Here is a 17,128-nt window from a genome sequence, read left to right as displayed (position 1 = left end):
TCCTCTGACCTGGTTCTCCTCTGACCCGGTTCTCCTCTGACCTGGTTCTCCTCTGACCTGGTTCTCCTCTGACCCGGTTCTCCTCTGTCCTGGTTCTCCTGTCCTGGTTCTCCTCTGACCTGGTTCTCCTGTCCCGGTTCTCCTGTCCCGGTTCTCCTCTGACCCTGCGGCCCCCCAGGGAGTGTGGAGGAGCGCTGGCAGCTGCAGATCGTGGCCAGAGGGAGGGTGACCTGTCCTAAATGTCGGAGTGTGAGCAGGAAGACGGTGGAGGGGCTGAAGAAGCACATGGAGAACTGCAGGCTGGTGAGAACCGTGAGAACCGTGAGAACCCGACCTCCAAACGCAGAACCTGGCCAGCGCCCAGACGCCTCCGGTCACGGAGCTCTGGGACAGAAAGGTTCTGAGCTCTAGTGAAAGTAGGATTCACAGTTGTGTTCAGTCGGTTGTACTCTCCTCTTGTTGCTATGGTGGTTGCTATGGACACAAACAAACCGGGAGAAAGTTGATCCTGGGTCAAGGACTAAAGCTTCTCTTCTCTGATTGGCTGATGGACTGGCACTCCTCTCCTCTGATTGGCTGTGGAGTCGCTGCCACGTCATGAACACACAGGTGTTCAGCACATGTTCAGCAGCAGGGACGGGTTCTTTTAAGAATCTGTCGTCAATGCTGTTCATATCGATGCTGAGAACTTCTTTTTTTAATAACAAAAAGAGAAAATATTGAAAAAGATCAGTCCAGCCATCATTTTGATGATCACACTGAGCAGTCAGTATTTGTGAGACTAAACTGTCTGTGGATCAGTTAGTGTCTGACAGTAAAGAGAATAAAACTTCTTATTTTGAAAGAGTACAGTTAAAGTCTGTATTGAGTTTTACTTTGAAAACGCTTCACTTCCGACACTTTTTTTTCTTTTTTCTTTCTTTTTTTTTTTCAATGCCGAACTGCTAGTTTTGCTGAGAAATTGTGTTGTTTAAAATCAATCCATGGTGCAAAAACGGTTTTGGACCGCTCCTCCAAAGTACCATCAGAGGTGCAACGAGAAACATAGTGGTTGAAATGATTATTTTCTTCCCTTCTGAATTTCAAAGTTTGTCCACAAATAATCAGACTCTTATTTTTAATGGTTGCTCACTGATTATGGCAGCAGACAGAATATCAGTTGAAAATGTATTAAAAACACAATATAAAAGTTATAAAATGTGTGTTTTATTAAGTGAAATAAGTATTCAATATCCAGTCAAAACATCAGTCCGTTCTTGGCAGAGAAACTCCTGTTTGCAGGAAGTGAAATGAGTCAATCTCTAAATCCTTCATGTTCCCTGGAAATGTGAAGCTTCGTCTCCCACTGGTGGCCTGAGGTCTGGAGACTGACTTGACCCCTCCATGACCTTTATGTGCTTCTTTCTGAGCCCCTCATTTGTTGCCCTGGCAGGATGTTTAGGGTCAGTGTTCTTCGGGAAGACCCACCACGACTCTTCTGCAGTGCTCTGCTGAGGAAAGCAGCTTTTCCTCCAGATGTTACAATCAAGGAGGTTTCCATCCAGATGATCCAGTAAAGCTTTTCGTCCAGATATTACAAGGAAGGAGGTTTTCGTCCAGATGTTACAGTAAAGAGAGTTTTTGTCCAGATGTTACACTAAGACTGTCAGACACTGATTCCGGGAGCAGATGTGCTTCATACAGATGACAGTTCTGATCAGGAGCACTGGTGACTGGTTGACGGCTCAGTGCTGTGTTCCACACGACCACCAGCCGGTCTGTGGAAGCTGTTGGGGATCAAACACTTACTCAATAAAATACACATTTAATAACTTTTATATTGCGTGTTTTTCATACACTTTCTGCCATAATCAGTGAGCAACCATTAAAAACATAAATCAAAGTGGTCAAACTTACAAATTCAGCTGTTGCTCCAGTAACTATTTCCCACACTGTCATGTCACATTGTGTTTTCAGATTCTACTTGTCATGTAAACGAGGCCGGAGCCTCAAACTCGGTCTGCTGTAACAAAAACCTGAACGTTTGTTAATCTAAAACGCTTGCTCCATGTTGGGCCTCCAGGTGGAGGGTTGCTCCTCCGTGCTAACATGTCGCTTTACTTTCAGAAGAGAAGGAGGTGTCGGTGTTCACAGCTGCTCTCCAGGTGTGAACACCAAACTGACCTCTGCTGCGTCCGCCTGTTGTCTGCAGCAGCCGTTCACCTGCCAGCACTGCGGGAAGCAGCTCAAGTCTTCCACCGGCATGAAGTATCACATCATGGCCGACCACAGCCACCTGGTGAGATCACGGCGAGCAGGTTAGCATTAGCATGTCTGTAGAGCGAAGCTGGGAAAGAGACCATTGCTGTCCGTTTATGTGGATGGATGGTATATAAAAGGACTGACGAGTGGACGGACAGGTCCTTGTTCAGGTCCTTGGTTGAGGTCCACAGTTCCAGGCCTGACCCCCTCGTTGTTCCGTCCCTCAGCCGTCGCTGGATGACGTCTCCGAGCTGGACGACCGAGCCATCAAAGACAAGCTGCGTAAAGTCCTGAAGAGACTCGGGAAGCTGAAATGCTCCAGAGAGGTGAGGTGTGCACCGTCGGGTCCGACACGCCGCCGCCGCCGCCTCCAGCCATCCAAACCTCGTCTTCCCGCTCCTGTCCCCGCAGGGCTGCGGCGCCGCCTTCAGCAGCATCATGGGATACGTTTACCACATGAAGAAGTGCGGGAAGGAGGAGGCGGAGCTTGAGAAGATGCTGCTCAGCTGCTCCCACTGTGGGAAAAACTACAAGTCCAAGGCGGGTCTGGAGTACCACCTGAAGTCCGAGCACGCTCCCGTGAGTCCTCCATCACCGCGGCAACCACCGTGATCAACACACTTTTGTTGTGTTTTGGCTCAGTTTCCATGACAACGGTGCTCAGAGACACTGAAAAGGTATCTTTTTGAGGATGCCTTCAAAGGTGGAACTTTTGGAAAAAAACTCATCCTCTTGACCATTTAGACTGCAGAAACTGTGCTCCTGGTCCTGATTCCTGTCCATATTCTCCTAGTCCTGGTCCTGGTTCCAGTCCAAATGGTCCTGGTCCATATCATCCTGATCCTGGTCCCGGTCAGTGTTTTCCTGGCCCTGGTCATGGTTCCCATGCATATTCCCCTGGTCCTGGCTTCAGTCCATATGATCCTGGTCCTGGTTCATACCTCCTGGTCCTGTTTGAGTTCATATTCTGCTGGTCCTGGTTCCAGTCCATATTCTGCTGGTCCTGGTTCTGTGCTTGCACTAGGAGATTCTAAGACGGAGCCACTGTCTCAGCCTATAAATCACAGTTGTTTGCGGTTAGCCGTTAGCTGGACTTCCAGTTTCGGTCCGCACCAATCAAATGAGCCGGATTTCTTCTTCTGCCTGTGTGGTCAGTGTTCATTTTGACCGACAGCGCCCCCAAATGAGCAGCTGCTGTAATTGCATGACGTGGTCCGTGTGTTTGGTCCGTCAGTGGTCGGCTCTCAGAAGTGCAGCAAGAAGAACCAAACGAAGGTGTGGAAATTCCCCGACCTCCCCCACAGAACCGAGTACCGGACTGTTCTGGGGTGAAAGCATGGAGCTCAGATGGTCTTTTTACCCCATCTCCCGACAGACGCCCCACAAGACGGAGGAGGACGAGGACGAGCAGGCCGGAGGGGAGACGGACCGGGAGAGGACGGCCAGCGGGCGAGTCCAGCGAGCCTCGGCTCAGGTGGCAAACTTCCACCTGGCAGAGATCGCCAACAACGATCTGCCCAAAGACTGGCCCAAGAGGAAGTTCCAGTCTGACCTGGTACCAGACGACAAGAAGGTCAGAAGAACACACACACACACACACACACACACACACACACACACACACACACACACAGACTGATGGATGCTGAAGTGTTGTTGTTGTTCATTGACATTGCAGCTGAAGTACGCGCGGCCGGGTCTGCCGGCCTTCAGTCAGGAGGTTCTGAGGAAGTGGAAGAACGAAGTGAAGCTGCAGAGGAAGGTCCAGTGTCCCAATCAGGTGAAACACAGTATGACAACACCATGACAACGCCACAACAACAACCTGTCCACAACATATAACACAACAACTTCAACATGACCACACCACAACAGCAACTCGACAGTTCGACATCACAACAACAGCATGACAACACAATGTCGCAACATTACAACAATGTGAAAACAAGACAGCACAACTTGACAGGATGACAATAACTGGACGACAGCATGACAAAAACAACATGACATTAAGACATTACAACTTGACAAGACAAAATGAAAATAACAAGACATGACAACATCATGAGAACTCGACAATAACATGACAACAACATGAAAACAAGATATTACAACATAATAAGGCAATATGTAAACATCGATATGACAGCAACTTGACAATATGCGATAACAGTGTGACAACGTGGCAATTCCACAACTTGACCACAACATGACAACAAGAAAATATGAAAACATGACATGACGACAACTTGACACCAGCATGACAACAGCTTGATGACATGACTAAGATATTACAACATGACAACAAGACAAAGTGAAAATAAAAATACATGACAACAACATGACCTGAAAACAACACGATCATATCATGACAACCTGACCACAACATGACAACAACTTCACCACATGACAGAATAGCTGCACATTGACAACAGCATAACAACAGTATGACAACTTGATCACAACATGACAAGAAAATTTGAAAACAAGACATGACAACAACTTGATGACATGACAAAGAAATTTACAACATGACAACAAGACGGTATGAAAATAACAAGACATGACAATGTGACAACAACAGGAAAACAATATATCACAGCACGACAACACAAAAATATGAAAATAACAACTTGACCACAACATGACAACAGGTCAATATGAAAACATGACATGGCAGCAAAACATTGCAATATGACAAGAAAAGCACCACAAGAAAACAAGATGATATCAGAAAGAGTTATCACAACATGACAACAACCTGACAAGACATAACAACATCACAACACATGGCGTGACTTGTTGGTGTGCCTGTGTTCCTCTGGCAGGGTTGCGGCTGTACCTACACCAGTGTGTCTGGACTGAAAGCTCACCTGGGACTCTGCACACGGGTTCGTCCTCTTTTGAAACTCACTCCAGTCCACAGGGAGGAGACGCTTCAAAGTTAATGTTGCTACAGACCAGAAAATCGTCTGTTTTCACCGTTTTAGTTCATTTCACTGAACCCGGCGCTGATCTTTGGATTTGTTGTTTAACACGTTTGCTGCTATTGTTGAAGATGATTTGATGATTTGTCTTTTTTTCTTGTCAGGGCGACTTTGAGGCTGGAAAATACAGATGTCTGATCTGTAATAAAGAGTTCAACTCTGAGAGCGGCGTGAAGTACCACATCAACTCTGTTCATTCACAGGTAAACTGCCGACTGTCATCATTATTATTATTATTACTATTATTATTATTATTATTATTATTATCATATCATCCTGTTCTGGATCATGGGGGCAGCAGTCCAAGCAGGGCCCACTCTTCCTGTCCCCAGACCTCCTGTCCCCAGACCTCCATGTCCACAGACACTTCCTCCAGCAAATTAATGGAAGATCCCAAGGCCTTCCCAGTCCAGCTGAGAGACATGGTTCCTCCATTTCGTTCTCAGTTCTTCCCTGGTCCTCCTCCCAGTGGGATGTGTCCAGACTCCTCCCCCGGGAGGCGTCCATCCTAAACTGATGGCCGAGCCACTTCAACTGGCTCCTCTGGGTGTGGAGGAGGAACAGTTCTACTCCAGGCTCCTCCCTGGTGATGTAGTTCCTCTTCCTGGGTGACGTAGCCCCCCCCCCCCCCCCCCCCCCCCAATCTCTAAGGGAGCGCTCAGCCACCCTTAGGAGGAAGCTCATTTCAGCCGCTTATATCCGGATCTTGTGCTTTGGGTCCTAACCGAGAGCTCAGGACCGTAGGTGAGGGTAGGAATATAGACTGACCAGTAAATCCAGAGCTTCGTCTTTCAGCTCAGCTCCTTCTTCACCACAACGGACCAAAACAACGACAGCATCACTGCAGACGCTGCACCGACCCGCCTGATCCTCCACTTGTCAACAAAACCCCAACATGCTTGGACTCCTCCACTTTGGACAGTGGTTGACAGTGTTTTACCAGCTGTTGACAATGTTTTTCTACCTTTTAAAGTATTTTCACAGCTGTTGACGGTGTTTTCCGAGCTGTTGATGAGGTGTTGTTGTTTCTAACAGGAGTGGTTCGTCACCAACAAAAAAGCCTCCAAGAAGTTCGAGAAGTTCCTGAAAAACCAGCCGAAGGAGTTTGTGCACAGCGTGGACAAGCAGAGCGTGCCTCACCTCCATCATCACCACCTCCACCACCACCTGCAGCATCAGCAGCATTATCAGCACCACCATCACCAGCACCACCACCACCACCACCATCCTCCTCCCCCTCAGCAGCTGCAGCCCCTGCAGCCGCTGCACCACCTGCAGCACCAGCCGCAGTTCCTCCACCCGGACAGGGCCTGCCTCCCCCACCAGGGGGAGCCGCCGCTCCTCTACACGCCTCTGGAGCCCCCGGCGGCGGCCGTGTGGGTGGAGATGGAGCAGCGGGAGGACGAGCCGGGGCCGGAGCAGGCCCCCATCGAGATGGAGCTGGCCGTCATCGACAAGGAGGAGGTGGAGGCGATGGAGGAGGAGGAGGAGCGAGGCAGCCGGCAGCCAGTCAGAGTGGAGCCTGAAGGCACCCTGTGAAGAGCAAACTCCTCAGAACTCTGATAGAATCCAATCCAGTTCAACTTTATTTATATAGCGCCAGATACAACACTGTCATTTCAAGGCACTTTTACAGGAAGAAACCTGCAGAACCAGGCTCAGAGGTGGAGACTTTCTGCAGAACCAGGCCAGAGGAAGAGGCTTTCTGCTGTTGTGGTTGGGTTGAGGGGATAGAAAGAGAGAAAAGATGACGGCAGACTATAGAGGCTGTAGTGAAACAACACCGTCAAACGTCCCACGCTGGTTCCCTCCCAGGTGGCTGCTGGTCCCCACATGAACTCACAGTGGGACCTGGACTTCGCTGGTTCACTTCCGTGTTCATGGTGGAGAAAAGATCAAGAACCTGCAGACGTTCCACTGGGGTGACTTTAGCTGTAGTTTTCCTTCAGAAGGAACCGAGTGTTCACAGCTGTTCAGAGGCGTCAGGAGGAGAACGCAGGGGGATCGTGGCTCCTGTCCTGTAGTCTCCAGAACCAGTCGGCCCTGTTTCCATGACAACCATCAGAGTAAACACAAATTGTTCATCTGTTTTCGTTTCAGAAAAGTTTCACGTTTACACAACAACGTTCTGAAAACGGTGTAGTTTTCATGCTGGTCCACTAGTTGGTGCTGCTGTTTGTTTCTGTAATGAAAACACACACACACACACACACACACACACACACACACACACACACACACACACACACACACACACACACACGCAGCAAAGAACAATACACCAGACTAGATCATTAACAAGGGAGAACACAGACGTTCATGTGGACAGACCACCGTGTCGGATTGTTATTACGGTGACTGTCAACTCTAAAACTACCAAGTCCAGGAGAATCTGGACTGGAACCAGAACCAGGATCAGGACCATCAGCAGCACTTTCAAGCAGTTGTGTTTTCAGTCTTCTCTCTCGGGAGGATTGTGTTACAGAAACACTGCTATTAGCTGCATGTGTTTCAGAATTGCTGCCATTTCTGTTTTTAAAGTCAAAACTTTTCTGTCGGAACACGAAGACGTTCTGGAACCAAAACACAGAAACTACGCAGTTTTCAGTCGATTGTTGTGTGAACGGTTCAGAGAGCGAGCGAGACACTCCAGAGGTCAAAGCACAGAGAAGGAAGGTCAAGTGTAGGGATGCACCGATACTGATACCAATACCGGCATCGGGTCCGATACTGCAGAGTACTGGTACTCAGTAGGAGCGGGATCCGCCGTTTGGAGATTCTTTAAAATTAATGGAAGTGACAAACATAAAACAGACAGAAAATATGTGGAGGAGGGGAAGAAGATATTTCAGCACCAGCAACTCAATGATAGAGAAGTTTGGAGCAGCAGAGTTATGATGGAACCCATCAGTAGTTTAAAGGTGCAACAAGCAGCACTGTGTAACAACGTTCTCCCTCATGAGAGCCGTCAGAGGCTGATGGAGGCGACGTGGCGTCCGCTCAGTGACTTCTTTGTGTTTGGAGTCTGAATTGAGGCCTGTTCAAACTCAAGGCGAAGGATGGAAAACTTTGACATGAACAGAACAGAACAGAACAGAAGGATAAGACAGAACTTCTCTCAGCTCTCAACCAAGTCCAAATCCGACATTCTTCTGCTGTGAGTCCTCGAACTGTCCTGTGATTGATCAGACCGAAAACGATCCGCCTCCATCGCCTTTTCCTCCTGAACTGTGTTCTTCTTCCTTTTGGAGCATAAACTAAGCTGAATGACATTTAGTAAGCACTCGTGTCAGTAAGTATCTTGGACTGGGTTCTCGTAGTCATTCTCGTCCTTTAAACAGTGTTATCAGTGCATCCCTGAATGTTTTTCCACTTCCTGGTGGAGGTGTTTAACTCCGCCCACTGCTCCTCGTCTCTTCTCCACTCAGCCCATGAGCCAAGGTGCTTTTCAGGAAACCTCGTTTCTGCTCCAGATGTCTGCAGAACAGCTGTGAACAGGATGTGGTGAGAGTCTCGTGTTTCCTGAGGACCTGAAACTGTGTGAGGCGACGTTAGCACGGTTATCTCGAAGCTTCTAGCGGCTCAGTTCACCGTCCAGCAGCTGATCTGTGTGTATTTAACCTCTAGCATGTAGCCTGACGTTCATAGAGTCTACATTTGATATCTATGGTCGTCACATCTGGTTACTCTTAGCTCCTGTTTTGTTGTTTGTTACTTTCTGCATTTTCTGAATGTGTTTGGTTCTCGGCCAGATGAGCAAGGCATTAAAGAGGAAATCGCCCTTTAACCTGTGAAAGTGAGTAAAAGTGCTCCGTTAATGAAATCCAACCAGTGTTCAGTGTTTTACCTCCTCTTCATCTTTCTCTCATTCATTTCCTATTATTCCTTTGTCGACGTGGAGAAACATTCCAGTTCTTCCTCTCCAGGATAGCCCAGAGACCCCGGAAAGATTCCCCACTTGCTTTGTTTTGCTTTTTGTTCTCACTGCCCTTTCAAAATCAGGCCAAACCGGCTGGACAGTGTCAGCTGCTGGGAGGCGCTTTTCACAGATAAAATAACAGAGAGCTGCACAGAACAAGGTAAAAGAACAGAATTAGGCATTTCATAGATTTCTCCAGTGAAATATTCAGCTCAAAGCTTCCTGGAATAGAAGTGTGGGCTGCTGGTTGTTGGTGCTATCGCCCGAAATAAACACTGACCAGAGGAAGTAGAAACCCGGGTCGATGATGGAAAAAGGAAGTCCCGCCCCTTTGTCAGTGTTATCCCATTTCCTGTTATCAATGCCTTTCTTATTACGCCTTCACTGAGTCAAATGTTCTGAGCCTGTTTCAGCGTCGTCTCAGTTAGTTTTGAATGAAACGAACCTGCACTTCATAAAGCTGTTGTTTCAGGAGTGAGTAGATAATGAAGCGTTGCATCTAAATGTGCTGTGAGTGAGTTATTTCTCATGATTTCATGGTTTTCTTTCACTGACAGGCTGAATGAATCACATCTGATTATTCTTACAGGAGGGACCAGAATTTAACATTTTCAGATTTTTGCCCTAAAATTGTTCTTTTCTGGTTCTCTGTTCATGAATTGTATCTATTCTGTCTGAAAAGGGTCAAATCTTGGTCATTAAGTCTAATATATGAGCAGCATTGATACTGAAACAGGGGTTAGAAATATTATAATTGACTGTATTTTAAAATGGTGAATTATTAAAAATGGAATTGAATCGTCCAGGATTACCTTTTACTTTTCTGAAACAGAAAAGAAAAAAGCATGAAGAGTCTTGCTGGAACTTTTCCATGAAGTTCCACACTTGATTCAGTAAACTTCAGTAAACACTGAACTCATGGAAACGATCATGAAGTCGTCACTGAAGGAAGCTCGAGTTCTCCTCTGATGTTCCCCGTCCTTCCCTTCCTCCACTCCCTCTGCTCTCCAGACATTGTCCTGCTTTTCCACCCGGCAGCCACTGTGTGGCGCTGTGACCTGTAATTATTCTCAACTCTTCATTTAAAGGCCACACTGACCTACAGCTGTTTCTCCTCCTGGAGGTCTGTGGAAGCGCTTTGAATTCTGATGGGAATGACTGTGAATATAGAAATATGGAGTGTATTTGTTACCGCCATGCAGCCAGACAGGGCAGAGGTCACACATTCTTTGTTTATTGTTTATTGTTGTTTAAGGATCCCCATTAGCTTCCACCGTGGTGGTTGGTAGTCTTCCTGGGGTCCCAATTAAAAACATTAACAAAAAATTACAGTTAAATAAAAATTAAAACAAAAGTTTACAAAGACATTTCTCACCTTACATATATTGACAACTCTATAGCCCATCTCAATCAGCATGTCACTCACCAAAGATCTAACAGATTTTTTACATGCTTGTAACGTGGAGTCTCTAATTCTTTGAGGTAGTTTATTCCATAGCTGAGAAGCCCAGTATGAAGATGACTTTTGCAATAGGGCGGTCAACAACCATGTCTCCTCCAGAGGCACTTCGTGTGGGATGAACATGGGTCTGATTTACAAACGTTACTCTCTGAAATAAAATGTCAGGTTCTTTAGATATGATGATCTTCTTCAACAACATTAACAACGTATATTGCACTTTACTATGAAACATTAACCAGGACAAAGTAGAGTGCATGTTTTTCACCGTGGTAGTATAAGGACATTTCAGAACTAAACGGGCAGCCTTATTTTGGGCAACCTGCAACTTAGCTAAGACAGATTTATTTGCGGCGGACCATATGACGGGACAATACTCGAGCTGAGATAAGACAAGAGACTGGACGATCTGTCTGATGATCTCTGGAGTGATATAATACACACACCCAGTGGTGGGCGCAGCTAACCAAAAAGTTAGCTTCGATAACCATTCTTCCGCTAACTGAAAAGTTAGCTTCGATAACGCTCGTACGAGAGGCGTTCAAGTACCCTCGGAAATTAGCTTCCGCTAATGTGTAAATTTAGCGAAAGCTAATTAGTCCGCTAATGTTTTTCAAAGTTAGCTGAACAGCTAATCCGCTAATGAAAATGTTAGCGGACTGTGCCCACCACTGCACACACCTTCTGATCACAGCCATAGCTCCACCCATTTTACTGATCACATGATCGATATGATTAGACCAAGGGAAATGATGATCCACTATGACTCCCAGCAACCTAAATTCTTGAACCTGTTCTAACAAAGAATTATCCATGGTAAGTGCAAGTTGCACATTTTTCAGCAGGTGTAATTTACTCCCTATAAGCATAGTTTTAGTTTTAGAAACATTCAAAATCATATTATTTCTGACCCATTTCAGTACAGCTGACAGCTCCACTTCCAGCACATTAGAGATCACATTTACGTCCGGATTAGGATAGTAAATTGTCGATTCATCCGCATCCATAACAACAGATGCCTTCTCTGATACATAAGGTAGATCATTCGTAAAAACAGAAAAAAGAAATGGCCCCACACACCTGCCTTGGGGAATGCCACAGTGGACACCAATGTTACGAGACAGAGAGCCATTATAAAACACTTGCTGGCTTCGGTCTCTTAAATAGTCTCTCAACAAAAACAAAGATCTTGAAGAAAGTCCATAGCACTTAAGCTTAGAAATGAGGAGGTCATGGTTAATTAAGTCAAAGGCAGCGCTGAAATCGAGAAATACAGCTCCCGCTAAGCTGCCATTGTCCAAGGCTCGATACCAGTCATCGATCATGTGAACTAAAGCTGTAACAGTGGAGTGATGTGATTTATATGCAAATTGGAACTTTGGGAGTAGGCAATTGTCCACAAAGTATTTCTGAATTTGTTCACATATAATGCTCTCCATCATCTTACCTAAAACAGGCAATATGCGTATTGGTCGACTGTTCACACCATTAAATGACACCTTATTGTTTTTTTGGAATCGGGATAATCTTTGCCTTTTTCCATTCATCAGAACAAACCCCACATATCAGACACCTATTAAAGCAGTACTATCAGAGCCAGATTAAGACACTGACGTGCCCCTGGGCAAATTCTTTCAAAGTGCCCCCTCTAAGCTAAAATTCTGACGCCTACAAAATCCTAAAGCACTTATTGCCCCCCAAAACACACATTTAGTGTTAGAACAGGAGCAAGCACCCTGGTCTAAGCTGATCTATGAGCCCTCCAGATGCATAGAAAGTAACCCACTTTTTGACTCAAAGAAAGCAGCCACTCTGAAAACTTCAAATACCATACTTGTAAAAATCTTGAATTTGGGTAAACATATAAAGGAGGCTAAATAACAGGGATAGTGATACTGAAAGCAGTTCAAAACTTTTTGCTTTAATTATTTCATTACAGTCACAGTTCATGGACAAAAGAAAAAGATAAAATCTGAAATAATCAGCAGTGTGCCTGAAAATGCTCAAAGCATTTTCATGACACAACATAAACAGTCATTCTCACAACAAGAAAAAGGACTAGTTCAGAATTCTAAGAACGACATTTATTTTTCCATGTCCATGTTTCTTAAGTGCAATTTTGCAGTACATAAAATAATAATAATAATAATGATAATAATAATCACGAGTTAACAGATTTATGGGAAACGCTCATAAGTGCAAACATAAAGCCCATGACATGTGGACCATTATTGTTTACAACCAATGTTCATCGGTTCAACCCGGTTACAAGAGGAACAAGTTCACTTCTTCTCTTTTACTGAAAAAACGTTGCATCGCATCATTGAAAATATCACCACGTTCTGCTGGCTTTTTCTTACAACATGGGCTGTGTTCGAAACCGCATACTGCCTCCTACATCCTTACATACTCATACTATCCATCCTGCATCCTGCTTACTCAGTCCATCAAACAGTATGCAAAGCGTTTACACTACAACATACTACATAATAACCCACAATGCATTGCACTCCTCCCTAAGCAGAAATCGACCTGCTAAAGCTGATTTCACTTTAGCTCTAAACTCTTCAAATATATAACTTAATCGAGATTTTTTTTTAAATTAGGCGACAAAGTGGTGGTTTAGAGCCCGAGTGTGTCGTTTATCTGTCCGAATATCAGCCGTTTAGGATTTTGTTCGGACGAATTCGGAGAAATTCAAGCCAGCCGCAGTGAGCAACGCACTTCCGGTTATTTCCACCAAAATAAACCCCCCCTTTCCCTTTGTCATGCAAAAAGCCCTCATTGAAAAATCTGTGCTTTTACTTTGAAAACAAGAAGGCAATCTTTCAGCAATGTATCTCGCTTAACATCGCCGTTTGGACCGGTGTCCCGTTAACGGAGCAGTTATGATGACAATTATGATGCTTTACCGACGGAGAGTTTTTTCGGCTCTTCAACAAAGATCGGCTCGCCGTCTTCGGTACATCATGGTCGCTTTCAGCAGGGACTTGTTGTCAGATGTAAGTGTTTTGGTTTTTTTTTTTAACATTTTTAATCAATGTAAATACAATCAGAAATCTCGTAACATAACATACCTATAAGCACAAAAAATTGGAGGGAAAATTATATCTAGAACCATACTCAGCTTGCTAAATGTACATCATTAAGAAACAATCATTGTGAACTGAATAAAGTTTATTCAAATGTCCGTCGCGTTGCATCTTGGGCAATTTCAGTATGAGTAGTGAACTCACGATGTATACTCAACATTTCTGGCGAATGCAGTATGCATCCGGGAACTTCTCGCATACTCAAAATCGCATACTGCCAGTGTAAACACACTGCATACTCAATAAGTTAGTATGAGTAGGAGGTAAGTATGCGGCTTCGAACACAGCCATGCAGAGAGAGCCTGCAGCCCTTCTTCCTCTGTGGTGTCTGTGTAAAATAAGGTTGAACATGCAAACAGCACACCTAGTGGCAGGAAGTGCAAATGCAGTCATGGCGTCGTACTATTGAATGCTGAATATTGACTGCATGTAAAGCATCACGTTGAAGCAAGCCAGGTAGTCATGGGGCCCCATTAGGTAGGTTCCAGACGTGTCATTGTAAATTATCCGGGCATTTCAAACTGTGTCGCTGATATCCGCCGTCTGTCGGGGCCCCCCTACCAGCAACTAACCGCTGAGTACTCGGAAAGGGCCCCATGAGGGGGATTTTCCACACGTTGTCGTTGCTGCGTCTAGTGTAGCGCCTTTAATTCGTCATTGAAATTGACTGATGTCAGCCGTCCCTCGGGGCCCCCTTCAGCTCGGGGCCCCAGCCAGTAGCGGCGCCTCTGGCCGGAGAGAAGCAGCTGCTGCTCATTCTGCCTCGGATTTAAACAAACAAACAAACAAAAATCCTCGGCAGTGGATTTCACCAAAAGAGGGCCCGTGGGTTTTCATAACCCACCAACCCTACGGAAGTTATGCCTCTGCTCTGGTTATGCGGCTACTGCTGTGTGCCCCTGTAGGTCTCGGGCCCCTGGGAAATTGCCCAGTTGCCCTAATGGTTAATCCGGCCTTGAGTACTATGCAAGATTTGCTTTAGCGCTCCCCCTACTGGTCTCCTGTGAAAGCTCACTGTCGTAAACGTCCTCTGCATCCATGCAGAGAGCGTCCCACTCCAGTTTCCTTTTTTCCCGCTCCTTAGACGAAGTTTTTTTTCTGTCTTTTTGGTTCTACCATCCGTGAGCACCTCAGGGTGGCGTTGCTAACGCTAGCGAGGGTTTCATATTTGTTTTACGCGCTTTTGTTAAATCTTCTGCAGCGGCAGTTCCTCGCTGCCTGGGAACTTCCTCCGGTTGCTCCCTCTGTCGCAGACATGCCTGCCTCGCACACTCAAACTTATTGGAAAACAAACACACTCAGACATGCTGCTTTCAGCTCAATGCAGCGAACTCACTCGCGCTCACTCCTACCAGAGGAGGTGCCACTCCTCTTTATTTTTCAGTTACCAAACGGAAATTAGCACCAATCAACACATCATGCAAAGATCGTCTATTGCAACACAATGACAGATATCGCACTCCAACAGCTTTTATACTTGTAATCCCGTATGAGCGCCGTAAAGCAGGTTTGTTCTCTCAGACCCCCACAGGGATTCTGAAACACATTTATTGAGGTAAAAAAGTTGCAAAGTTCTGCTTTAAATATGTGACATAAGGGACGTGACACAGATTTTGCTGAAAGTTTAAGAAACCTTCCATCAATATTGTCCAGAGCAGCTGACATATTGTCTGATAGAGCATTGAGAAGCCCTTCAACTTTTTCCACATCAACTCTAGTAAAATCAAAAGAGCAAGGTTTGTTTTTCATGATTACATTTTTTATTATTTCTGATGAAGATGCCGAGTCCCCTTTGCTCATGTTAGATCTTAATTCCTGGACTTTGTCCTTATAATAAGCAGAGAAATAATTTGCTATGTCTTCAGGCCTGAAAATACAACCTTTTCCAGGATCAATATGTGCAGGAGTGGAGTTTGCTCTCCTTCCTGACAGTATGTTGAATGTTCTCCAGATCATTTTACTATTCTTACTAGCTTCTTTAAATTTTTGCTGATAATATTGTTTCTTTTTACAGTTATTTAGTTTTACTGCAACATCTCTTAACTTGCGGAAATGAGTCCAGTCCGATTGCCTGCCTGATTTGATGGCAGTGACCTTGGCAGCATCTCGCTCTGACATAGAAGTTCTTAACTCTTGATCTAACCAGGGTGCATGATTTGACGTAACCATTCTTCTCCTCAATGGAGCATGTTTGTCTATAAATTGACAGAAAACATTATTAAGCATCGATAGTGCCACCACTGGGTTAGATTCAGAGTAAATATTATCCCATTTAATATTTCCAAGTTCAATAGAAAAGTTGTCAATATTGAACCATTTAAAGGACCTTCTATAGATACTTTTGGGTCCAGATTTTGGGGAATTCATTTTTATATTCAGAGCCACGAGGTGATGATCACTAAAACCCACTGGGATTGATGTTGCATTGCTGCAAATTTTGGGCATATTAGTATAGATGTGGTCTATGCAGGTGGCGGTGTCAAAACCAGCTCTATTGCCTTTGATTGTTGTTGGAACAGTCATCAACTGAGAGATGTTACAAGTAGAGCAGACGGAGCATAGTTTCTTCCTGACTGGACATTTAATATCCAGCAGTTGATATTGACATCCCCTAGTAAGAACATGTCCTTATTTTCTTCCGATTCTCTACTCATCATGTCCAGCATTTGCTCAGTATACATCATGTTTGAATTGGGAGGTCTATAAACACACCCCACTAATATTGGTTTACTGTAGGGAGGCTGTAATTGAACCCATACATTTTCAATATCTTGTGGCATAAGATCAGAACGAAGCTTAGCACACATATGGTCCTTAATGTACAAAGCGACAACACCACCAAACACATTTCTGTCTTTTCTGTAAAGTGAGTAACCTGTAATTTTGAGTGCACTCTCATCAAAGGTGTCATCCAAGTGTGTTTCAGACAGAGCAAGCACATTTAGACCGGTAAAAGTGGTGACTCAATCTCATGAACTTTGTTCCTCAGACTATAAATATTGATATGGGCAATAGAAAGACCTTTAGATTTCAGTCCTGATGCATGCACAGCCATGTCAAATGTACAGGAAGACTAAAAAAAAAAGATCATACCATGAGCCTACATAGATGAGCCTAGTCGTCTGTTGTGGTCGCCGCTAGTTGTGGTTGTTTCGGTTTGACGATCAGTTTGTCGTATTTCAGGACAGCATGATCACCTCGATCAGAAAACAGACACGAACCGGAGACTCGAGTGATGAACCTCGAGATCAGATCTGCAGAAGAAGAGATGCAGAGAGAAGCCAGTCTGAAGGAGGCCCCAGAAAGTTGAAGATGCTCATGAAAACCTGTAAACACTGGAAGATCAGGGGGACTGCATGTTCTACCTGGACCGGTTTCAGAGTGCAGACTGAGGCTTTGAAACAGCTGAAGCTCCTCCAGGAGCATCTTG

General features: G+C 45.1%; 1 protein-coding gene across 1 annotated transcript in view; it reads left to right on the top strand.

The window, feature by feature from the left end:
- The window catches only part of LOC115402426 (uncharacterized), a 13,804-nt gene extending 4,156 nt beyond the window's left edge, over positions 1-9,648 (top strand). Inside the window, exons 8-16 of the mRNA XM_030110972.1 lie at positions 179-303; positions 2,192-2,278; positions 2,469-2,567; positions 2,653-2,820; positions 3,617-3,814; positions 3,920-4,021; positions 5,070-5,132; positions 5,333-5,431; positions 6,264-9,648. Coding sequence (XP_029966832.1) covers positions 179-303; positions 2,192-2,278; positions 2,469-2,567; positions 2,653-2,820; positions 3,617-3,814; positions 3,920-4,021; positions 5,070-5,132; positions 5,333-5,431; positions 6,264-6,767 — 1,445 coding nt within the window. The 3' untranslated portion in view covers positions 6,768-9,648. The remainder of the gene's footprint in view (positions 1-178; positions 304-2,191; positions 2,279-2,468; positions 2,568-2,652; positions 2,821-3,616; positions 3,815-3,919; positions 4,022-5,069; positions 5,133-5,332; positions 5,432-6,263) is intronic.
- Positions 9,649-17,128: the final 7,480 nt, after the last annotated feature.

The sequence above is a fragment of the Salarias fasciatus genome, chromosome 15, assembly GCF_902148845.1.
Source record: "Salarias fasciatus chromosome 15, fSalaFa1.1, whole genome shotgun sequence".
NCBI lineage: Eukaryota > Metazoa > Chordata > Actinopteri > Blenniiformes > Blenniidae > Salarias > Salarias fasciatus.
The sequence above is the reverse complement of the archived record's forward strand: the minus strand, read 5'-3'. Positions and strand labels throughout refer to the sequence as shown.